Here is a 25699-nt window from a genome sequence, read left to right on the forward strand (position 1 = left end):
GAATTGAGTATCTGAATTTTAACATCATTTTTAACTTAATATATTTATCTATTAAATTGTGATGTCTGCCAAGTATTGATTTGTTGGCAATGAAATTAGTAAAGACAACAATTTTTATTACCTAACATAGGGTCAAAATTTTTTTGATACATAAAAAAAACATTAATTAATGGTTGTGAAAACTGTCTTTGATCCTTTGCTTAAAAAAACTGCCTGTAAACATCAGTCAAAAACCAGTAATGATTAATGAATAAGCTTTAGGTGAATTCACATCCAAGTTCCTTCCTACGCCAAAAGAAGAAGTGAATTTAAAGGACTGATGTCTTCTTTCTGAATTTTGGTTAGGAGCTGCAGGTATATTCTTTACCAGCAGAATTATGTTTTCCCACAAGCAATATAATGCTGTGCATCAAAAAGGGTCATTTGTTTCTGAACACCAAATAAAAACATGATAAGGTGGCTCAACTTACTGTTGTTCAGCTTTGGCAAGGTCTTCCAAAAAGTAAAGTGCTGTAGCTAGGAAAAACATTCCCCCCAAAACCACCACGAATGGGCAGAGCATCAGTGCATAGCCGAGACTCAGGAACTCCCAAAGTGGAGTCTTATTGGTGCTCTCCTGGATGAGATCCGAGATCTATGAATCAAAAACAAAGGAAAAGTAAACAGACTGCTCCTGCCTTGTGGAATGAAACAATTCCCTTTTACATAAAAGGAAATCAACATTACACTACCTGCACAATTATCACATGCACTAGGGATAAGGGAGGAAAACTTTGTTTAGTTAAATGAGACTTGGATGCGAACAGCTGCAAACATATTGTGCCATTTGTAAACACACAGAGGGCGATTTGTAGGTATTCATGTTTGCTCTCAGGTATGTAAAACTGCCTTAGAATAAAATGATTCTTACACAAAAAGAAAAACAGGAACCCATTTTTTGTATGAAGAATACATACAGTAGTCAAGAATTCTACGAAGGATTCATTTTGTTCAACATTAGTTTATCTCCACAGTCAGCAAAGTCTGTTGATCCCACCAAATCACTGCAATGACTTCTAGAAGTAGAACCATTAGCATAATTCATCAAACCTAAACTGTGAAATGGCCTTGTAGTGCTGAAAAGAATAAGCAAGCTGAGCCAGACAGACACACTGGGAGCAGTTCAGTAAAATACTCAGAAGACTCTTTATTGTTAGGGTTCAAGTGCTTTGTAAATATAAAGAAAGCAATGTGTGTATGCACATTACATTTACAGTAGTATTTAAAAACAAAGGCGCATAATTGGATAATGGTTCCAATAGTACCCAGTAGATGTTACTGTTCTTATTCCAAAATAGTCTTTAAAATAGTCCAATTAAATGTGAAGATATGGCACCAGTAACACTGCAGAGGATTCCACAGAACTTAGAATGAGGTAAATGCAACCATAAATAATGAGATGGTGTTTGGAAGATATGACTGCCAAAAGGTCTTTCTAGGGATATTCAAAAAGCCTTTAACTCCATGCAAGTTTATGCATGGCGTTAAGCTTAAGCTTTAGTTTAGCCAGCTATATAGCCTTATTGTCCACACAAATGTGTCTATGATTATTCCATGTTCTTTTCTGGGGAGTCTGCGGAAAAGTTAATTTATGGAAAGATCTGCATTCACGCAACTCCATCCCATGTCTATCATCAGAAGTAACTTTTTTTGCTAGGCGTTATCACTTTCTACTTACAAATCCAATAAGGTATGGACTGCCAGCGTCTCCGAGGAGGTGAGATGTAAAGCTCTGCAAGGCCACAGCAGTTGCACGACGTGTTGGAATAACTACATACTGCACAAAATACAAAGGAGATAATTATACAGAACATCACTCAAAAATATTCATCAAAATAATAGTTACTTATTATTTTTTCCAAATTTTTTTTTTTATATTGCTTTATTTTTTAATAAGAAATATTTGTATATACTGTATATGCTAGCTTGAATTAAGTGGGGAATGATCTATACATGCACACACCTAGAATGATAGATGTTAGACTGGCTGTTAATTAAAGGCACTGAAACACATAAGTGATATGCCATTGGCTTGACAAAATAGTACACTGTATATTAGTTAAGCTGTGGAAAAGATACAGTACATGGTTTATTCCTACTGCACAGATACACTGTGTCCTCAGGGGACACTATATTGAAGCCTAAGTCCCCTTTCACACTTATACAACTTGTCCCACGATTTTGTAGTGCAAAATTGCATGACAAGTCATTCTCAATGATTTTCAATGACTACCATTCATACTGGCACGACTTTAAGTCGTGCCGACTTCAAAGTAGTCCCTGTACTACTTTGGTCCAACTTCCATGCGAGTTGATGTCCATAGACCTCAATGTTAAACCCTCAAGTAGCATGCAAATCGTACCTGAATAATATAGACACGATTTCAGTACGACTTTGTAAGCACAAGCTGAGAATGGCTAATGCCAAAGTTGTGGCAAAGTTGTACAAAGTAGTACTGCTCCCAAATTGCGGCAAAATCGCAGTAAAATCGTTGCGAAATTTGCGGTAAAATCACGCGACTTTGAGGTCGCACAAGTGTGAAAGGGGCCTAAATTGGTAAAACCTCCCCTGCAGTAGTGATCATGTGACTAAATGCCTAGGTCTTTAGACATGTGAACAGTAAGGCCTCGTGCACACTGGACATTATAAAAAAGCCAGTAACATTAGTTATAGAAAGCTGTAGCTGTAGAGTGAGTTTTTCAGCGTTTTTGCACTAGTGTTTTTCAGCTATTTTTAACTGTAGCATTTTTTATCTTTTTTTAGCAAAACTATACTCCCATAAAAGCTTATGGCTCAAAAACGTTGATAAATGCAGAATAATCATGTTTTTCAGCGTTTTTAAGGTGTTTTCAGCTTTTTTCAGATTCATGCCCCGTACACACGTTCGGACATTGATCGGACATTCCGACAGCAAAATCCATGGATTTTTTCCGACGGATGTTGGCTCAAACTTGTCTTATACACACGGTCACACAAAGTTGTCGGCAAATCCGATCGTTCTGAACGCGGTGACGTAAAACACGTACGTCGGGACTATAAAGGGGGCAGTAGCCAACAGCTTTCGTCTTTTTATTTATTCTGAGCATGCGTGGCACTTTGTGCGTCGGATTTGTGTACACACGATCGGAAATTCCGACAACGGATTTTGTTGTCAGAAAATTTTATAGCCTGCTGTCAAACTTTGTGTCAGAAAATCCGATGGAAAATGTGTGATGGAGCCTACACACTGTCGGAATTTCCGACAACAAGGTCCTATCACACATTTTCCGTCGGAAAATCCGACCGTGTGTACGGAGCATTAGAGCTGTTTTACAGCTGAAAAACTCCTCTCAAAACCTACTAGTTTTGGGTTTTTTTCAAGCCAGAAAATGCCCCTGCCAAAAACTGCTGATAACAGCCTATGTGTGCATGGACACTTAGGATAACATGCTGGAGAGTTTATTGGCTGCAGAAAAAAAACATCTGAAGCCAAAAACAGCATCTGTAAATACATTCAGTGTGCATGAGACCTAAGGACGGGAGCAAGAAACAGCACCTTCTCAAGGTCAAATACATACTTCTGCCCTTCAATAACTCTTACAATTTACACATCCCAGAAAGACTGCTAACATTAAAGTGGTTGTAAACCCTTAGGCACGATTCACTCCTATGCATTTTTAGTGCTTTTTTGCATTTTGCAGATTTGCACTACAGAACATGTTCCATTGGGAACCATGTTAAATGGACTGTAGTGCAAATCTGCAAAATGCAAAAAGCACTAAAAAATGCATAGGTGTGAATCAGGCCTTACAGATCACTTTTTGCTACAGGTAAGCCTATATTAAAGGCTTACATGTAGCTACCCCGGATATCTCCTAAACCTGCACGGTTTAGAAGATATCCCCTGTATTTGCATGTGCCGACGTCATCGGCAAATGCGCACTGAAGCAATAGTACGTACGTGCCGTTTGCTTCAGTGAGTGCGCCGTTACCGGCGGCTCCTGAGCGCTTGAGCGGAAGTGACCTCATCGCGGCTCCGGCTAATCACAGCGCCGGAGCCGTGATACCCGGAGGTAACCCCCGGGAGTGATGTCGCCGGCCGTACGGGGGCACCGCAGCAAGCGCTTCGATCTCAGGTGAGTATTACATAATGAGCTAGTAAGCTCATTAGGTCTTTCTCTTGCAGGTGTTAATTTTTTTTTTTCAAAGTGGGTTTACAACCACTTTAATGTCAACATTTGAGTATAGAACCACTTTAATAGATGAGTACCTTTACTGACCCTAATCCTAAAGTGGATAGGGATAATGTGTATTCGTAAAACTGTATCTCAAAGTTCAAAATACTCCTAACATGGTCTATGAGGCTTCTGGGTAATAATCAATGAATAAGGAGAGCCTAATGGGAATATCATTACTTATCTACAACATTACCCTGAGTGCATGGAGCTAGAGGAAACAACATTGTGCTACTGGCTGGCTGATGATGTCTTGACATATCAATAAAGAACACAACATTCAAGGAACTTCCTGTTTAAAAGAAAGTATTCAGGGCTAAAGTGTTTGGTTTACTTTAAAAGGTTCAGTAGGAAATTCCTAAGGTTATAGTAGATGATGGTCAAGATTCTTTCATTCCTTAGCAAGGACAAACATAGAGAATAACATTCCAATGTAAGAGGTGGAAATCATTGGAACAATGGACCAGGAATGATCATCTTGATGAGAATCGCCGCAGAATGTGACTAAAGCACAAAAATAAGGCAAGTATCTGATTCACTTTTCAAAACGAAATGGATTAATGGTTAATGACTAATTATTGTGCATGACAACACATATAATCACACATTGTTATTCCAATAGGAAGTTTTACATACTGGTGTGACTGTGGCATATGGATTTCTATAAACTGGTTGTATAGTAATTAAGTTAACAACTTACCGCCCACACGCCATCATATGACGTCACAGACTTTGAGTGGTGATATCTGAATGATGCCTGCAGTACAGGCATCATTCAGATATTTTCTTTTACAGTCGGAGATTCCCTGTACTGTAAAAACAATCATAGCGGCTGTTCAGCAGCTTGATTTTTTTTTACAGCCGGTGGAATAGGACATCCCCCTCCCGCCTCCCTCCGGAGCCGGAGAAGGAATCGTCCAGCGCCGGAAGTTGTCCATCGAGAATACGGCGGGTCAGATGGTCCCTGAAAGTCTCTATGACCTTTTGGGGGTCGGGCACTATGTTATGAGGTCATGCCTGGCCTCTGCATTTGAAAACATGACGACGCCTTGGCTGGGAAGCTGATATTTTTTTTTATTTCAGGCTTTCCAGCCTAGAGGTGAGATCTGGAGACTTATAGACCCCAGATCTTGCTGTAAAGAGGACCTGTCATGCCCTATTCCTATTACAAAGGATGTTTACATTCCTTGCAATAGGAATAAAAGTGATTAATTTTTTTTTTTTTTAAACAAATGCGTCAAAATAGAAAAATAAAAGTAAAATGAACAATAAAAAAAAGTGCTCCCGTCCCTGCGTGCTTGTTTGCAGAAGCGAACGCATACATAGGTAGCGCCCACATATGTAAACAGTGTTCAAACCACACATGTGAGGTATCACCATGAACGTTAGAGCGAAAGCAATAATTCTAATGCTAGACCTCCTCATAAACTCTAAACAGGTAACCTGTAAAAATTTTTAAAGCGTTGTTTCCAAAAAAAAAACGTTTGAAAAATTGCTGCGCAAATACCATGCGAGATAAAAAACAACGACCACCATTTTATTCCCTAGGATCTTTGCTAAAAAAACATATATAAAGTGTGGGGGATCTGAGTAATTTTCTAGAAAAAGAATTATGATTTTTACATGTAGGAGAGAAGTGTCAGAATTGGCCTGGTAGGCAAGTGGTTAATACGGTTAAGTACATGATCACAGAATTGTTAAAAATAGCATTAAGATGTGACACAGCAATTACTTAATTGCCGCATCCATTGCTGCCATAAATTGCCCTATTTCATAATAGTTAGAGGAAGTAAAGTGCCAGGGTGGATCATAGCAATCAAACAGGTTCCAGCTGTCATTTTTCTGGAAAGATTACAAAATAAAAATGAGTTATTCAGTGCCGAAAATATGTGAAAACGCTTGCTTGTGTCATTTGTAGCTTATAAATCTATAAGCACTGTGGCTAAATAATACGGTTGATTGGATTAACTCTATCAACAAGGGCATATTAACCATGATTTACTTGACCCAGTTTGATAACCTTGTTATCAATGTGTATTACCTATCAAACTAAAATGCATCCAAAAAATGTAAAGAATGAAAGAAAAATATACAGCTGATGCAATAATAAAATGTGATAAGCAAGGTCGCAAGAACGACAAATCCACTAAAAGCTTTTTAAATCAAAGTAGCATTATTCATCATCACAAACCAATGATGAAACTCTTAATTTAATTGTAGCATCCTGGCTCCATAGATCAAGGTATGTTGAATTAGAAAGCACCACCTACACTCAAAAAAATGACTGGAAATCCATATTAGGCATTAGGCATTAGTCATTCATATAAAGACATAATGAGATTTATGATTAATGGTAAATATATTTCCTATCTCAGTCCCTGATTTCAGTTGCAGCTTAACAATAAAATGCTAAACCAAATAGTATCTAGAGTACACATAGTCCCAGAAGCAATGATTGCTTCTAATATAGCCTATTATTAACTGCTAAACTGATTATGGAATAATATAAGGTAATTAAAGAAAAGTTGAATACATGGATTGAATATTCATAAGTCAACAATGTATACGTGTATGTAAAAGACATAAAGATTTATGATCCACTTATCTCTCAGAATTAGTCTTAAGAATGTATATACAAAACCTTTTATGACTCAAATGTCTAACAGACTCACCATTAACATATCAGCAGTGATGGCCCAGTTGGAGAAAAGCAAAGTCTCACCAGCAAATATACATATCTGGAAAAAGTAAGAGAAGGATATATCTATTATAGATAATAAGAAACACTAGAACTTAAAAAATTGACTTTGTGGGTCAGCTTGCTGAGTCATATTGGCTTAAAAGTTCAAAAGGAAAAAAATAAAATCAGATATTAAAACAGCCTTATATTTAGGTATGCAAAATATATACACCATTTAATACAAAAGACATAACAGGGAACGTATTAAAAATCCACACAGGATGAATACCATTTCTATATTTTGCTATTTGAAGAGGATAGCTATGCATTGCAGACGGTCGCATTGGGAGGGCTTGTGGTTCTTTTGATGTATTAATGTTTGCTTATATGTACATGGCTAGCATTTGTAATAGAAAGTCCTTACCCATGATGTTAATCTGCACACAAACAGTAACACAGTCTTTCCAGTCATTGTTTTCCCTTACTAGCTCTTTGCATATTTGGATGGCTGCTATTTTGTTGTATAGCTTTAAAGAACAATATGGTTTTATCCTGCATGTAATTTTAGGTAGGTTCAATTTCACAACCTTTTGTCCATGCAATATTAAATACTAAGCAAGCTGGACAAATACAGTCAATTTTTCCTGTCAGTACAGGATTCAGCCATAGATCCTCTGTATGATCAACACATACGACGCATACATTAAGGGGTTGATTTACTAAAACTGGAATGTGCAAAATCTCCAGCTTTAGTAAATCAACCGGAACCTGACTAGTTTCTATGCACAGGTATATATACAGTATCTCACAAAAGTGAGTACACCCCTCAAATTTTTGTAAATATTTTATTCTATCTTTTCATGTGACAACACTGAAGAAGTGACACTTTGCTACAATGTAAAGTATTGAGTGTAAAGCTTGCATAACAGTGTAAATTTGCTGTCCCCTAAAAATAACTCAACACTGAAAGCTGTGTCTACTAAATTTCAGGAAAACAAATTATATTGCTTTGGTAATTAACATTATAGTAATAACTGCAAATTACAACATCTTATCATAAAGGAGAGAGACCCATAAAATATTTTCTGATGTATTCAGCTGAAAACTAGTATTAGGAAGTAAAGCCTTTATCCACTGCAAGTTTTAATTTTTAAGCCATCTAAAGAGCCACAACGGAGTGAGCGGGCCCAAATACATCAGTATATAACATGCCTTTCATAAAGGGAACTTGGGTCATCTACAGTATTTCACAACAGTGAGTACACCCTCACATTTTTGTAAATATTTTATTATATCTTTTCATGTGACAAGAAATGACACTTTGCTACAATGTAAATTAATGAGTGTACAGCTTGTATAACAGTGTAAATTTGCTGTCCCCTCAAAATAACTCAACACACAGCCATTGATGTCTAAACTGCTGGCAACAAAAGTGAGCACACCCCTAAGTGAAAATGTCCAAATTGGGCCCAATTTTTTCCCCCTTCCCAGTGTCATGTGACTCATTAGTGTTACAAGGTCTCAGGTGTGAATGGGGAGCAGGTGTGTTAAATTTGGTGTCATCGCTCTCACTCTCTCATGCTGATCACTGAAAGTTCAACATGGTACCTCATGGCAAAGAACTCCCTGAGGATCTGAAAAAAAAAAAATTGTTGCTCTACATAAAGATGGCCTAGGCTATAACCCTGAAACTGAGCTGCAGCACGGTGGGCAAGACCATACAAAAGTTTAACAGGACAGGTTCCAGTTAGAACAGGCCTCGCCATGGTCGATCAAAGAAGTTGAGCGCATGTGCTCAGCGACATATCCAGAGGTTGTCTTTGGGAAATAGATGTATGAGTGCTGCCAGCATTGCTGCAGAGGTTAAAGGGGTGAGGGGTCAGCCTGTCAGTGCTCAGACCATATGCCGCACACTGCATAACATTAGGCTGCATGGCTGTCGTCCCAGAAAGAAGCCTCTTCTAAAGATGATGCACAAGAAAGTCTGCAAACAGTTTGATGAAGACAAGCAGACTAAGGACATGGATTGCTGGAACCATGTCCTGTGGTCTGATGAGACCAAGATAAACTTATTTGGTTCCGATGGTGTCAAGCGTGTGTGGCGGCAACCAGGTGAGGAGTACAAAGACAAGTGTGAATTGCCTGCAGTCAAGCATGGTGGTGGGAGTGTCATGATTTGGGGCTGCATGAGTGCTGCCGGCACTATGGAGCTACAGTTCATTGAGGGAACCATGAATGTCAACATGTACTGTGACATACTGAAGCAGAGCATGATCCCCTCCCTTCGGAGACTGGGACGCAGGGCAGTATTCCAACATGATGACGACCCCAAACACACCTCCAAGACAACCACTGCCTTGCTAAAGAAGCTGAGGGTAAAGGTGATGGACTGGTCAAGCATGTCTCCAGACCTAAAACCTATTGAACATCTGTGGGGCATCCTCAAATGGAAGGTGGAGGAGATACTGTATATATATATTTTTTATATATATATATATATATATATATATATATATATATATATATATAAAAAACAATGTAGCAAGCCATTTTACTTATTTGCAAAGCTGGCAGTGTACTGTGCAAGTTATGGCTTTATTATTGCTGAGCTACCTAAAATTCTTGTGACTTCTCTTTCTAGCTCCTGCACCCACTCTTTCAACTCTGCTATGGCAAGTGCCAATAATTTACTAGAGGTGGCCAGTTATAGCTAAAATGTAATAAAGTAAATGAAAATTATAGATATTGAAACCGATGTGCTTATCACTACCACCATCCTGGACATCAGTAATCACACTCCCTATTGGTGACATGACTGTTTTGTGACAGTATGCAGCAGCCAAGCTAACAAGGTATGGCTCATGAGCAACTTGTGTTCCAACACAGTCAGTTAATTCCCTACAGTTTTTAGATTTGGATATATGTAAGGAAGAGTTTTGGGTAGGTTTAATTTTTGTTAGTGTTGGGAAGATTAACCCACTCTATTTTTCATTAGGACAGAAAGTGATATTAAATCTAAAATTGTACAGTTGTCACTGGAACAGAGGTTGGGAATAGGTCTTTTAAATTGAGATTTTCCCTTACTTTGGAGATATTTCCTCTTACTTTTGTGTATTCTGGGCAGGAAGTGAACAGAAATCTCCTCAATGGGATGCACACAAGAAAAAAAGACCCCGATGGGTTTTAATCATTCCATAAACTATCCAAAGCTTAATAATGTGCCCATAGATACACTAACAAATGTGTAATTTGCAAATGACAGTTATCAACAAATAGATTTGTGGTTTACGTTATATTCCCTAGCCTGAATAATTTGTAAGAATTATTATTGTACAGTGCTGTGGAGAGAAATCCCTGAATCACTTTGGCTTACAGGGCTGGCAGCACTGCATTATAACAAACTAAATGTTTTCAAGTGCCCAAGAGCAAACATTTCCCTGCTCCTTGGCCCATGAAAAAGATAAACTGTGGTCATAAAATAATTTTTGTTGTGATATAGCCTAGCACTGCTTCAGGAGAAAACTGCTTCACAGAAAAAAAAAAAAAAAAAAAGCTACACACTTCAGTACAATCTCATTCCTGATCTTATTTTGTAGCATTACGTTTTCAATTGAAAATAACCTCTTATCGTCAAGTATGCAGTGGTGTTAACATTACTGTGAATGTAATATATTTATAGCATAACATTGGATTATCAATGAGATCTGAAGAGGGAACAACAGAAGATTTCAGTTTATTTGAGTTGTTAGACTACTGATGAATATATAATTTTAAGGTAAAGTTGAGTTTTCATTAAAAACCCATTAGTCCACTCTCCCTAGCCCCCTAACCTAATTGAACCTAAACACCCTCACCCAGATGCTTACTTACCTCTCACTGGCTCTGATGTCTATCTTCTTTGACCTGAAATCTCTGATGCTGGTTGTGCCTGTGTAGTGACTTCCAATAGACTTGAATGGGGCCATAACCTCTACATCTCTAGTGTTAGAGTTTGTCCTTATTAAAGTCATATTTGGGCATATGCAGGAACCTGAATATTCAATCTTTAATAATTATGACTGTGCCTTGACAGAGACCACTAATGGCTGTTAAAAAAAAGTTATTTTCATAAAAGTTCATGTGCAATTCTTTTTAAGCTCCTTCCAAAAAGCTAAATATACAGCTAAAACATATAAAAGGAATTGTTCTGACTGCCAAAATGTTTGTAAATGAATGCACCTTTCCTTGTAATTCAATCCACATACTCATGAGCTGCACTGCATAGGGGGCTTGGGAGGGCGGGTGACAAAAATTTGCAGCATCTATAATTCTGTAGGTGATGCCCAGTACCCTTCCTCCTGTCTGCTCTTGAAACTAATAATTAAAAATATATACACGCTAATTTAAAAAAAAAAATTTGTTTGGTGAAGTTCCTAACTTAGTCAATTAAAAATAAAAAAGCTTTGTAAATTTTGTGTGCAGGAATAAGGCTTTTGCAGCAAGGTATAGTGTTAGTAGTACCAGGGTGTGTAGCAATAATTCTTAACCAGGAAAATGACACTGTGCAATCTGGATACCAGCTGAGCTGCACAGAAGGCTTGTTTCAGCCTCACTGGGTAGAACTCATTTTTATCAGCAGAAAAGCAGAAGACAGAAGATTTTCCCAGTACTGGAACTTACATATGCAGCTATGCTGCTACTTTTGGCAGCGACGAAGACCAGGCAAATGAAGATAGCTGATCCCAGCATGCCAACAGCACAGACAAGTGGGTCAGCACGCTGTGTTTTCAAACGGCACCACTTAGTAGCTCCAGCCCCCGTTATTACACCAAGAAAGCCAGTGATACAGGTGATTGCTCCAAAAATCAGGCTGTTTAAAAATAGAAATGTGTATTATTTTTTCTTCCAATAAAAAATGGTTAACTACAGTGATAAATAATTCATATTTTCTTCAGTATTGACCTGTCTTTGTTGCTGCATGGTCCAAAGTTGCAGGGTTCCACTGTTTTCTGCACCACTTGGGCTCTGTACAGATATAGGGGAATCCACATGCCCAAAGCCCCCGTTGCAAACGACACTGTGGACGTTGCCAATGAAGAGAAGACATAACTGCGGCTGGTGATAAAATAAAATACATAAGTTAATAACATAATTAACAAACAATCAGGTGTGGTGCAGTCATTGATTTTACAGATATATGTACTGGCAAGTGATACAGTGAGTATTAAAGCCACCTAAAACTGATATTTTATTAATGGTGATATATATATATTTTTTTATTATTGTAGTTTTTCTTAAAATTAAAACAACAACAGTGTATACATGGTAAATATCACTGTATAAGTGTTATAATGAAGTCTAAATAGGTTTTCTATAGATTCTATGAAACATGCAGTCCGAGCCTAAGTACAGAGTCGGCTTAGTCATGTCAGTAACAAACATTTATATTCTAGAGAGCATGTACTGATAATATACAAGTTTTAGACCTATTAAGTAATGTAATATCAAACAGAATATAGAAAACTCTCATGTAAAAACCATGTATAACTACAACAAGGGGGTTCAAAGGAGGGTCGAGTCTATGTGTGGACAAACAATCCAGGCCGTACACCCATAGCACGCACATCATGGAAATAGCAATGAAATTAAAGAACAGAGATCAGAGAACATGGGACAACCTGCTAGATACAATTATAATTGTTGTCGGAAATTTGAGATCCAGATTTCAAATTTTGTGTGACGGAAATTCCGATGGAAAGTGTCCAATGGAGCCTACACACGGTCGGAATTTCCGACAACAAGCTCCCATCGAACATTTTCCATTGGAAAATTCGACCGTGTGTACGGGGCATAAGAGTGTCGGGGTCCTGTACCAGTGCATCATAATTTTGTAGATGTTTTCTTTATAAGTTACACATCTAGAGTTTTTTTGTACACAGAAATTATCACAGATAATTCGCCGGCTAATCAAAGGTATAGGACGGTTGACATGGTGATATTTTTTAAGGTGTAGCCGTGGAGTCAGTCCCTGGATTATACTGTATGTCTTGGTTATTCCGACTGTGAGATCTCTCTGCTTGCAGACCCACTCAAGTAAGGTGAACCAACCAACAAAGTCCCCAAGACACAGAAGATACTGTCAGGTATTTTTAATGAAAACTGAAGCACAATTAAGAAGTGGTCAGGGTTTTTTTTTTCTGTCACAGTGCTACTTTAGAGCAGCAGAGGGGACTTTATGAATAAAGTTGCCTAGCTATGATAAATCTGTCTTATAACATGTCTTACTGTGCCTGCTTAGTACTACCTTGCAACAGAATTGATACATGTCCCCAAAAGTGTTTGCCCCCACTGCACATTGATTCAAGAACTTCATGAACAACAGGGACAGAATACTTGATATGTGCTTATTCTTATATCATATACATGAATATTAATGATATATTTTGCAGCCCACTGAAAGAACTGAGAGCAGAATGTGCCACCTACAAAGTATGTAATAAGCAGTTATGTCTATATATAGAGCTTACTTCTTAAGGAGAGCCTTCATGTCTCGAAACCATGAACTCCGTGCCTTCAGCTGTTCTACATGGCCTCTTTTGGCAATTGGTACAAATATCAGGATTAAAGACCCAGTTATCATGCCCAACACTGGTGAGACCTGGAAGAGATGTCATGCTGTTAAATACATTGACGAAACTACAAATTTGCAAGAGAATACATTATTTTATGAATACAATTAGAACCATATTTATAAGAATTGTAAAATATTACTATTTAACTATTACAAGCAATCACCGCAGTTTCATTATACATGCATAATAAGTCGGCATAGAGTAATTTGTAGCCACAGACAAGGACATATGAAGCTTTACCTAGAAAATGAAAGATATTGCTGTTTGCTACCAGAGAGATTGTGATGAGTATTTTTGGAAGGTTGTGATCAGAGTGTTAAGTATGTGTTCAGTCAGCATTGGGTATTTAGCATCTGATTATTTCTAATGAGCCTCAGTGATGATGCTACATAATCCTACGCACAGTCCTGCATGTACCCATTTTCAGGTTTATTGCCAGAGGGACGTATTTACTAGTTTCCTGGTCTGCTTACATGTGGCATGTTTTCAGCTTCATCTTATGGATAAAATATCTACAGTATACACTATTGCAGCTTGACATTTTGATCCTCTAATACATTATACTTTGGTTGGCTTCTGTGGTTTGCATGATGACCTTTACAACTGCAAAGCATAGATGTGTATAGTATGACAAACAGATGTTCACAGATGGTACCTCACAGTCAACACTGGTTTGACAGGACAGAAATTGAGTATAACAAGGCTCAAAGTGTTCCAGACAGTTTTAGATTTTGCATTTTAGTTTAGGTGAAATAAGGCAGAATTTCAATCCTCTCCCAATCGTCCAATCTTTATTTCTATCCATGACCCTGCCAGACCCCCCCTCCAAAGGGGCTGTGTCAGCTGGGATAGGTGCCATTTCAGTACTCTTGATAGAATCCTGTGGAGAATCTAAGTGGGCCAATGGCACCATTATTATGTTGTCACTGCCCCACCTACAGTCCCTCTAATAAGAATATATGTAGTATGCATTCCGGAAAGGCACCAGGACAGAACCTTGGCTGTCTTGATTGGACATATTTTGGGAAAAGACCTTCCCACCAAGTTCTTTAAAACCATGCAGGGGACTCAACTGTATTGTTTAACATTCCACTTGAGTATATCTCGGAGTATATCAAATATAAACAAGAGACTACGTTATCATTTAGTGTTCAGATATGATAGGCCACAGGTATAATTGTTTGTGCTGTGAATTAGTTTCCCTGGTTAGTTTTTTGGTTTAACCGGTTCCCGACCGGCGCACACCGATGTACGTCGGCAGAATGGCATGGCTGCAACAAATGGGCGTACCTGTACGTCCCTTTGAATATGCCGCAGTGCCGTCACCTGTGCGCCCCCGCCGCGAGCTTCGTGAGTAGGATCGCGGGTCCCACGGACTTGATGTCCGCGGGGATACCTGCGATCGTCTCACGGAGAGAAAGACAGGGTCACTAGGCAGAATGGGGAGATGCTTGTTTACATTAGCATCTCCCCGTTCTGCCTAGTGACACTGTCACTGATCTTAGCTCCCTGTAATTGGGAGCTATGATCAGTGAGGTGCCATATGTAGCCCCTCCCCCCACAGTTAGAATCACTCCCTAGGACACACTTAACCCCTATAGCATCACCTAGTGTTAACCCCTTCATTGCCAGTCACATTTACACAGTAATCAATGCAATTTTAATCGCATTGATCGCTATGTGAATGGTCCCAAAATCGCGCCAAAAGTGTCCAACGTGTCTGCCATAATGTCGCAGTCATGATAAAAATCACTGATCGCCGCCATTACTAGTAAAAAAAAAAAATTATTAATAAAAATGCCATAAAACTATCCCCTATTTTGTAGACGCTATAACTTTTGCACAAACCAATCAATAAACGCTTATTGCGATTTTTTTTACCAAAAAGATGTAGAAGAATACGTATCGGCCTAAACTAAGAAAAAAATAATTTTTTATATATTTTTTGGGGATATTTATTATAGCAAAAAGCAAAAAATATTGCTTTTTTTTTCAAAATTGTCGCTCTTTTTTTGTTTATACCGCAAAAAATAAAAAATGCAGACGTGATCAAATACCACCAAAAGAAAGCTCTATTTGTGGGAAAAAAGGATGTCAATTTTGTTTGGGAGCCACGTCACACGACTGCGCAATTGTCAGTTAAAGCGGCGTAGTGCCAAATTGCAAAAAGTGCTCTGGTCTTTGGCCAGCCAAATGGTCCAGGGCTGAAGTGGTTATGAGAGGAGTTCAGAAAGGGTCAAAGGTAAAGAAGCAACACTTCCTACTTTTTAAGTTTTAAAATCATATTTATAACAACACTGCCGAAGCATATTTTGCTATGGAAAGGATAATGTGTGAAACCTGGATGCCACAGCAAAAAACAATGGAAACAAAGCATGTTTTCCCTTAAATCAGGAAATGGTCTTTGTTATAATCCTAGACAGTGGAAAACTGAAAACATTTGGTGGCAATCGCTAATTAAGATCAAATGGTTGGAATTTCAGTTAGAGCACTGGATGTTTTTCTAAACAAGTACATGTTTTACAGCTGGTAAAGCACAATCCAGTACCCAGACTAATAATGACAGCTCACTAAATTCAGAACAGTACGTAAATAATTATTGTGTTAAATAGGGAACTGCATTAATGCATCAACAAATCACATACTCAATTAATAATAATAATAATAATAATAATATGATACACCTCATAATTCCACCCCTTTCACTTATAGAATAAAAAAAAAAAAGGTAGATACGTTAAGTATCTTGTATCTAAGTATCTTGTTATGTAAGAGGAGCAGGTGGATTACCCATGCACCAAATAACAACAATAAAATTTATTCTGGGCTTTTAGAAGGTGAGCGAGTGGTTGGCACTGTCTGCGTTCCTTTCAGTTGTTAATACTAATAGGTCTTGTCTCTCTAAAACACAGATCCTCTGTGATTATTACTAAAGTGTAAATGTATTTACATGTTTTTGTGAACAGGTAGCTTCACATTTATAGCATGTTCCCAGTTGATAGCTTCAGTACTTCTAATCCGTGAACAACCCTATGCTAACCAAAGGAGTACATACAGTATCTCGTAAAAGTGAGTACACCCCTCAAATTTTTGTAAATATTTTATTATAACTTTTCATGTGACAACACTGAAGAAATGACACTTTGCTACAATGTAAAGTAGTGAGTGTACAGCTCACTGGAGTTGTTTTCTTTGCCATGAGGTGCCATGTTGAACTTCCAGTGACCAGTATGAGAGAGTGAGAGCAATGACACAGAATCTAGCACACCTGCTCCTCATTCACACCTGAGGCCTTGTAACACTAACGTGTCACATGACACCAGGGAGGGAGAATGGCTAATGGGCCCAATTTGGACATTTTCACTTGGGGTGTACTCACTTGTGTTGCCAGCAGTTTAGACATTAATGTGTGTGTGGGGAGTTATATTGAGTGGACAGCAAATTTACACTGTTATACAAGCTGTACACTCACTACTTTACATTGTAGCAAAGTGTCATTTCTTCAGTGTTGTCACATGAAAACATATAATAAAATAGTTACAAAAATGTGAGGGTGTACTCACTGTTGTGAAATACTGTAGATGACCCAAGTTCTCTTTATGAAAGGCATGTTATATACTGATGTATTTGGGCCCGCTCACTCCTTTGTGGCTCTTTAGAAAATTAAAACTTGCAGTGGATAAAGGCTTTACTTCCTAATACTAGTATTCAGCTGAATACACCAGAAAATATTTTATGGGTCTTTCTCCTTTTTGATAAGATGTAATTTGCAGTTATTACTATAATGTTAATTACCAAAGCAATATCATTTTTTTTCCTGAAATTTAGTAGACATAGCTTTCAGTACAATTGTTCCACTAAATTTGGCTCCTTGTTTCATTTGCATCAGTCATGCTAATTTCACATGCATTGAATCATCTGACAGCATGTTTAGCCTTTGCACCAGCCATTGTAATATTGTTACTACATACTAAGATATGCTTGTAAAGGACCATGATGAGATGCAAAGCAATATCAACCAGAAGTTAAATCATTTAACCACAGTAAAAGTAAATCCAATTATTCTCTGGCATGTTACACTTCATCACTACTTATTGCAATTGTTATTGAATAAGCCCAAAACACATATAAAGAGAAAGACAGTAACATAGGCAGTCAAACTGTGAAAAAAAAAGTGCTATGCTCCATTAAACTTTTGACATTACCATTGGGTAGGATAGGTGTTTATGCATTCTCTATCAAGTATCATTTATTTTTCAGAACTATATAAGTATAGTACAATGTTGTATTTATCAAAACTAATATCTTACCCTCAGAGCCCAGCGCCAGTCCCCTGCAACTTGCTTGACACTTGAACCAGTGATATAGCCTAAGCCACTGAAGGCAACAAAAGAAAATAGAATTGTTGATAATTCAGTCTAGATAGTCAACTGTCTTGTGGGCATTAACTTTTAAAAACTGGAGTTGCTTTACATGCTTATAAGTATACTAAAATTATGTTTAAAAGATTATTATTTTTAAATTTTATGTCTGGGCAAAAAAAAAATAAAAAATGATTAAGTACAGCTCTGCAATACATGCACGTGTTTACATGTTTTATGCCTTTATAGCTACAGAATACACTTTTCCCTTTCCTATAACATAATGGAAGTTTACTGCTTGGGATTTAGTGCAGCAGAGTCAGCGTGCTGTCAGCTTAAACAGAAAGGTAGAAGCATACTGGATTTGTAACAGATCAACAGGTATTTTTCTGTAGTTGTAGAGTTTTTAAAGTGATACAACATGGGGAAATGTGCAAGTATTCTAGAGATGTACTGATTTGTACATGTACTGTTTTTTTCCCTGACATACACATTAAAAACATTTTATTGAATTTCATCAGACTAGGTAGTAGGGATATCTGTTATGTTAGAGCAAAATCCCATGGCATAAGGCAGTGCCTACATTTAGTAAAGCAGATGAAAACATATCTTATCTGATAAGCAGAGTAGTTTTGAAGCACAAATACACACCAGAGACTTTGCATGCTGGGCTCCTGCTGTTTTCCTTATTGTGATGCTTATAGTAAATGACAGTAGATTAGTGCTGTTCTTGTTTATTTGTCAGGAAATGATCTCACTGTGCCACTTCACTATAGGAAATTGCTTACAGGAACCCACTTGTATGTTATACGCCGTGCAGTCTACTGACTCCCAGTGAAGAGGTCAACTATTGTAGGGGCCGCCAACGTTGACTGGAACAGGCGCTGTGCTTTCTGGTACTACTCAAATAGTTGGGCCAGCAAAACAAGCTCTCTAGCCTTATATTTTTATTTTTGCCAGCTTTGGCACTAAAGATACTAATTTAAAATTTAAAGTTTGGAAATATTCAGGATATGCCAAATTGTTGCCTTTCACTGAGCACTGAATATGTATTAGAAGAGTAGTTCCAGGCTATAAGGGAAACTAAACAATAAGCTACTAATGCCATCTAGAAAACCCTACAGCTGAGCTAACATCAGTAAGTTCTCACAGTTTATCTTAATCTGTGCAATCAACTGCAGTCAGAATGCAGAAAAAACCAACAGGGCCAGTGGGAGTGTACTTCCTAAAGCCTGAGTTAAGTAATGTTATTATTAATTATATCCATATTAATTATGATAGGTTATGGTTATAATTAACCATCTTATCTTTGCTTTAGGTACTACCAATCATATTTAAATAGAGACATCCATAATCGGGTCCACATAGCTGCACATTCAAGTAACTGATTGAAGAATAATGCAAGAAATTATAATTTATAACTATGCTATTGCAGTTATAGCACCCATAGCACCTAAAATATAATCTCTTCCTGAAGAAACAGGTCACCCTGCAAAACGCACTACTCCATCTAGACTTTGGGAATACAACTGAAACGACTTATCATTAATATATACTATATATATATATATATATATATATATATATATATATACACACACACACACAAAGTATTTCACAAAAAGTACACCCCTCACATTTTTGTAAATATTTTATTATACCTTTTCATGTGACAAGACTGAAGAAATGACATTTTGCTACAATGTAAAGTAGTGAGTGTACAGCTTGTATAACAGTGTATATTTGCCGTCTCCTAAAAATAACTCAACACACAGCCATTAATGTCCAAACCACTGGCAACAAAAGTGAGTACACCCCTAAGTGAAAATGTCCAAATTGGGCCCAAAGTGTCAATATTTTGTGTGGCCACTAGTTTTTTCCAGCACTGCCTTAACCCTCTTGGGCATGGAGTTCATTAGAGCTTCACAGGTTGCCACTGGAGTCCACTTCCACTCCTCCATGACGACATCACAGAACTGGTGAATGTTAGAGACCTTGCGCTCCTCCACCTTCTGTTTGAGGATGCCCCGCAGATGCTCAAGAGGGTTTACGTCTGGAGACATGCTTGGCCAGTCCATCAGCTTTACCCTCAGCTTCTTTAGCAAGGTAGTGGTCATCTTGGTGGTGTGTTTGGGGTCCTTATCCTGTTGGAATAATGCCCTGCAGCCCAGTCTCTGAAGGGAGGGGATCATGGTCTGCTTCAGTATGTCCCATACATGGTGGCATTCATGGTTCCCTCAATGAACTGTAGCTCCCCAATGCCGGCAGCACTCATGCAGCCCCAGACCATGACACTCCCACCACCATGCTTGACTGTAGGCAAGACACACTTGTCTTTGTACTCCTCACCTGGTTGCCACCACACACGCTTGACACCATCTGAACCAAATAAGTTTATCTTGGTCTCATCAGACCACAGGACATGGTTCCAGTACCCATGTCCTTAGACTGCTTGTCTTCAGCAGACTGTTTGCAGGCTTTCTTGTTCATCATCTTTAGAAGAGGCTTCCTTCTGGGATGACAGCCATGCAGACCAATTTGACGCTGTGTGCGGCGTATGGTCTGAGCACTGACAGGCTGACCCCCCCACCCCTTCAACCTCTGCAGCAATGCTGGCAGAACTCATACGTCTATTTCCCAAAGACAACCTCTGGATATGACGCTGAGCACGTGCACTCAACTTCTTTCGTTGACCATGGCGAGGCCTGTTCTGAGTAGAAAATGTCCTGTTAAACCGCTGTATAGTGTTGGCCACCGTGCTGCAGCTCAGTTTCAGGGTCTTGTCAATCTTCTTATAGCCTAGGCCATCTTTATGTAGAGCAACAATTCTTTTTTTCAGATCCTCAGAGAGTTCTTTGCCATGAGGTGCCATGTTGAACTTCCAGTGACCAGTAAGAGAGTGAGAGGGATAACACCAAATTTAACACACCTGCTCCCCATTCACACCTGAGACCTTGTAACACTAACAAGTCACATGACACTGGGGACGGAAAATTGCTAATTGGGCCCAATTTGGACATCTTCACTTAGGAGTGTACTTACTTTTGTTGCCAGCAATTTAGACATTAATGGCTGTGCGTTCAGTTATTTTGAGGGGACAGCAAATTTACACTGTTATACAAGCTGTACACTCACTAATTTACATGGTAGCAAAGTGTAATTTCTTCATTGTTGTCACATGAAAAGATAGAATAAAATATTTACAAAAATGTGAGGGGTGTACTTACGTTTGTTAGATGCTGTATATATATATATATATATATATATCAGTGTGTATATATACACACTGAGCAAAATTATAAACGCAACACTTTTGTGTTTGCCCCTATTTATCATGAGCTGAAAGCAAAGATCTATGATTTTTTTATGTACACAAAAGGCCTATTTCTCTCAAATATTGTTCAAAAATCTGTCTAAATGTTAGTGAGCACTTCTCCTTTGCCGAGATAATCCATCCACCTCACAGGTGTGGCATATCAAGATACTGATTAGACAGCATGATTATTGCACAGGTGTGCCTTAGGCAGGCCACAATAAAAGGCCACTCTAAAATATGCAGTTCTATCACACAGCACAATGCAACAGATGTCACAAGTTTTGAGGGAGCGTGCAATTGGCATGCTGACTGCAGGAATGTCCACCAGAGCTGTTCCCCTTGAATTGAATGTTCATTTCTTTACCATAAGCCGTCTCCAAAGGCGTTCCAGAGAACTTGGCAGTACATCCAACTGGCCTCACAACCGCAGACCACATGTTACCATACCCGCCCAGGACCTCCAAATCCAGCATCTTCACCTTCAAGAACGTCTCGGACCAGCCACCCGGACAGCTGCTGCAACAATCGGTTTGCATAACTAAAGAATTTCTGCACAAACTGTCAAAAACCATCTCAGGGAAGCTCATCTGCATGCTCATCATCCTCATCGGGGTCTCAAACTGACTGCAGTTCGTCATCGTAACTGACTTGAGTGGGCAAATGCTCATATTCTATGGCGTCTGGCACTTTGGAGAGGTGTTCTCTTCATGGATGAATCCCGATTTTCACTGTACAGGGCAGATAGCAGACAGCGTGTATGGCGTTGTGTGGGTGAGCGGTTTGCTGATGTCAACGTTGTGGATGGAGTGGCCCATGGTGGCGGTGGGGTTATGGTATGGGCAGGTGTATACTGTGGACAACAAACACAGGTGCATTTTATTGATGGCTTTTTGAATGCACAGAGATATCATGACGAGATCCAGAGGCCCATTGTTCTGCCATTCATCCACGACCATCACCTCATGTTGCAGCATGATAATGCACGGCCCCATGTTGCAAGGATCTGTACATAGTATTCCTGGAAACTGAAAACATCCCAGTTCTTGCATGACCAGCATACTTACCTGACATGTCACCCATTGAGCATGTTTGGGATGCTCTGGATTGGCGTATACGGCAGCGTCTTCTAGTTCATGCCAATATCCAGCAATTTCGCACAGCCATTGAAGAGGATTGGACCAACATTCCACAGGCCACAATCAACAACCTGATCAACTTTACGTGAAGGAGATGTGCTGCACTGCGTGAGACAAATGATGGTACCACCAGATACTGACTGGTTTTCGGACCCCCGCACCCCCCAATACAGTATAAATGCACATTTTAGAGTGGCCTTTTATTGCGGCCAGCCTAAGGCACACCTGTGCAATAATCATGCTGTCTAATCAGCATCTTGATATGCCACACCTGTGAGGTGGATGGATTATCTCGGCAAAGGAGAATTGCTCACTAACACAAATTTAGACAGATTTGTGGACAATATTTGAGAGAAATAGGCCTTTTGTGTACATAGAAAAAGTCATAGATCTTTGCGTTCAGGGGCAATAGGGGGTAAACACAAAAGTGTTGCTTCTGCTTGATATGTCAATATATTTTAGATGAAATGTGATGTATTAACCTTTTAGGAATTGTTTTTACTTTGTATTGAATAAAACCAGTTTATTCGTTTACAAATTTTTGTACTTTTGGTATATATCTGAGAATAAGCATTAAACTCTCCAATTACAGCAGAGGTTTTGGACATTTTTCAAATCACATTCAAACATCCGTTTCATTAAAGTGGAGGTCCGCCCACCGCTGCAGAAATTAAAACAGCTGCACATACTGCAGCTGCTGACTTTTAATAATTGGACACTTACCTGTCCTGGAGTCCAACGATGTCGGCACCGCAGCTGATGTCTCCATCAGCTGTCGGGTGCATGCCGCCTCCATTGCGAGTAAGGGAACCCTACTGCGCATGCGCAAGGCTCCACTCCTCTCTTCTACTGGCCCGGCGGCCGGGGAAGGAGAAGCCGCGGCTGAGCCACCCGGAAGTGGGAACAGGATACCTGTGAAAGAAAGGTATCCTGCCCCCCCTCCCCCTGAAAGGTGCCAAATGTGGCACCTGAGGGGGGAAGGATTACAACGAACGGAAGTTCCACTTTTGGGTGGAACTCCACTTTAAGTGTCCTCAGACAGGTTTGAATCTGGCTGGTAGCTATTAAAAAGTTCTTAGTAAAGACACTTTGATTAACTCAGAATCTGGTGCAGCTGTGCATGGTAGCAAATCAGCTTCTAACTTCAGCTTGTTCAATTAAGTGGTGACAATAAAACCTTGAAGCTAATTGGTTTCTATGTAGAGCTGCACCAGAGTTTTCATGCTCCAGTTTTAGTAAATCTCCTCTTTTGCTACATCAGGTTGTATGTGAAAGGCAACAAGGAGCATGTAATGAGCATGGAGCAGCACTCTTTCATTACAAGTTGGAGTTCTTAGATGCATGCATTTCAACATTTATTTTGCAGTTTTCACTGAGCTTACCTTTAATAAGATATGAATGTCACAATTTTGTGTGTGACAACTACAACATTTTGTCAGATCTGATTGGTAATGTTATACATATCAACTATACATTTAAAAGATAAGTTCAGGTTTTTTACATTATTACTGTATTTATTGGCGTATAACACTCACTTTTTCATCATGAAAATTGGGTGCAAATAGCGTGTGCGTGTTATACGCCAATACTTCCATTTTAGCTGCCTTGGAGGGGACAGGGAAGGGGGCGGGACGAGTGCCGTCAGATTACATACAGTGAGAAACTTCTGTTTACTTGGTGGCCTCTGTAATAGGAAGTCCCGTCTCCTGGGCCGCCATTGGACCACTGTTCTGTCTAACATAGGAGATTCTCACTGTATGTAATCTATCGGCGCTCATCCCACCCCTCTCCCTGTCCCCTCTAGGCTGCAGATGGGTATCGATCAGGCTGCATTGATGGTAATGGTGAGGCTGCTGCATTGATGTGGACTGATGAGGCTGCATTAACCTCCCTGGTGGTATGATTATTTCGAATTTTAGGTGCTGAAAGCGGTACCATTATTTTGCATGGAAATTTGGCGTTTTATATTGTAGGTCTGTAATTCTTAACAATAACACTCTTAAATCTGTCCAAACAAGAGTCTAGTAGATATCCCGGGTATGATAAAGTTTGAAACACAAAAACATAAATTATAATATAATAAATAAAAATAAATAATTAAAAAAAATAAAAATAAATAGTAATAAAATAAATTTCCCCACGATTCACTATCGCTCAATTCTGCAAGTGTTCTAATTTACTATCGCTGTTTTCTAGCTGATCTAAAGCCATTTTTGACGTAAAGGGACACTTTTTGGTTGCTATGGACAATCTCCAGTTTCCAGGCAGAAAGAACAGTATATATCACATAAAACTGCATGCAGGGCATTGGCCAAAGCACTGGGGACAAAAGGGATGTGAAATCATTTCATACAGTACTGTAATCTGTAAGATTACAGTACTGTATGTGTTATGATTTTGACTTTTTTTGAATTTGCCGCCAGGCTCCGCCCCCGTGCGTCGCGACGCTCGCAGGGAACGGAGCCTGGCACAGAGAGGCTTCGGGCAGAGGACACAGCCTGCGGACACTGCAGGGGACATCGCAGGATCCCGGGGACAAGGTAAGTAATGCCACACCAGGATCCTGCGATGTAATCCTGAGTGTGGCTCGGGGTTACCGCTAATGGTCCTGATTTTTAACCCCGAGCCACACTCGGGAAAACCGCCAGGGAGGTTAATGGCAATGGTGAGGCTGCAGATGGACACTGACCCTTATTTTGCTTCAAAGTTTCTTATTTAAAATTTAAGTTTTTTTCCCTGAAACTTCCCTCTTAAAATGAATGTGCGTGTTATACGCCTGTGCGTGTTATACGCCGATAAATACGGTACTTGATACTTTTGTAAAAGCCCAATAAGTAGATTCTTGTAGCATCAGAATGCGAATGGTGCTAATACATTATGAAATAAGCAGAGCTGTAGGTCCAGGATCCTGATACATGTGCAGTGCATGGCTATGCATGGAAAGTGAATGTAGCGTGCGTGACATGGCTAGAAATAGTCCCAGTGGTTGTGCTAACTAAGGATTCTCTGCACTGACCACTTCCTGTTTGTAATACAGTACACTACATATAACAAGGCTTACCTTCCAAGAGGAATGGCAAAGTAGAAGACTGACAGCATAAGTGTACGGGTATTCTTGGTAAACAGGTCTCCAATGATAGTGGGGGCGATTGTTGAGTAACTGGCTTCCCCGATGCCCACCAAGCCTCGGGAGAGTACAAGCAGCCAAAAATACTGCAAAGGAAGACAGTAAAACAGAATTATGTTATTTACTAATCACCACACTAAGACTCTAGGCAGGATGGTACTTGGGCTATTCTATTATCAAGAATAGGAAAGTGTTAATGCCTAAGCCATTTTCA

At 39.2% G+C, this 25699-nt stretch overlaps 1 protein-coding gene across 2 annotated transcripts in view; it reads right to left on the reverse strand.

Moving 5' to 3' along the window:
- Window positions 1-25699, reverse strand: part of SPNS2 (SPNS lysolipid transporter 2, sphingosine-1-phosphate) — a 184366-nt gene that overhangs the window by 26682 nt on the left and 131985 nt on the right. For both annotated transcript variants that reach the window (XM_073615045.1, XM_073615044.1), the window contains exons 4-11: window positions 25420-25571; window positions 17856-17922; window positions 13441-13571; window positions 11876-12028; window positions 11594-11783; window positions 6927-6992; window positions 1718-1816; window positions 471-634 (exon numbers count right to left, since the gene is read on the reverse strand). In XM_073615045.1, the coding sequence (XP_073471146.1) occupies window positions 471-634; window positions 1718-1816; window positions 6927-6992; window positions 11594-11783; window positions 11876-12028; window positions 13441-13571; window positions 17856-17922; window positions 25420-25571 (1022 nt within the window). The remainder of the gene's footprint in view (window positions 1-470; window positions 635-1717; window positions 1817-6926; window positions 6993-11593; window positions 11784-11875; window positions 12029-13440; window positions 13572-17855; window positions 17923-25419; window positions 25572-25699) is intronic.

The sequence above is a fragment of the Aquarana catesbeiana genome, linkage group LG02 (assembly GCF_042186555.1).
Source record: "Aquarana catesbeiana isolate 2022-GZ linkage group LG02, ASM4218655v1, whole genome shotgun sequence".
NCBI classification, from domain to species: domain Eukaryota; kingdom Metazoa; phylum Chordata; class Amphibia; order Anura; family Ranidae; genus Aquarana; species Aquarana catesbeiana.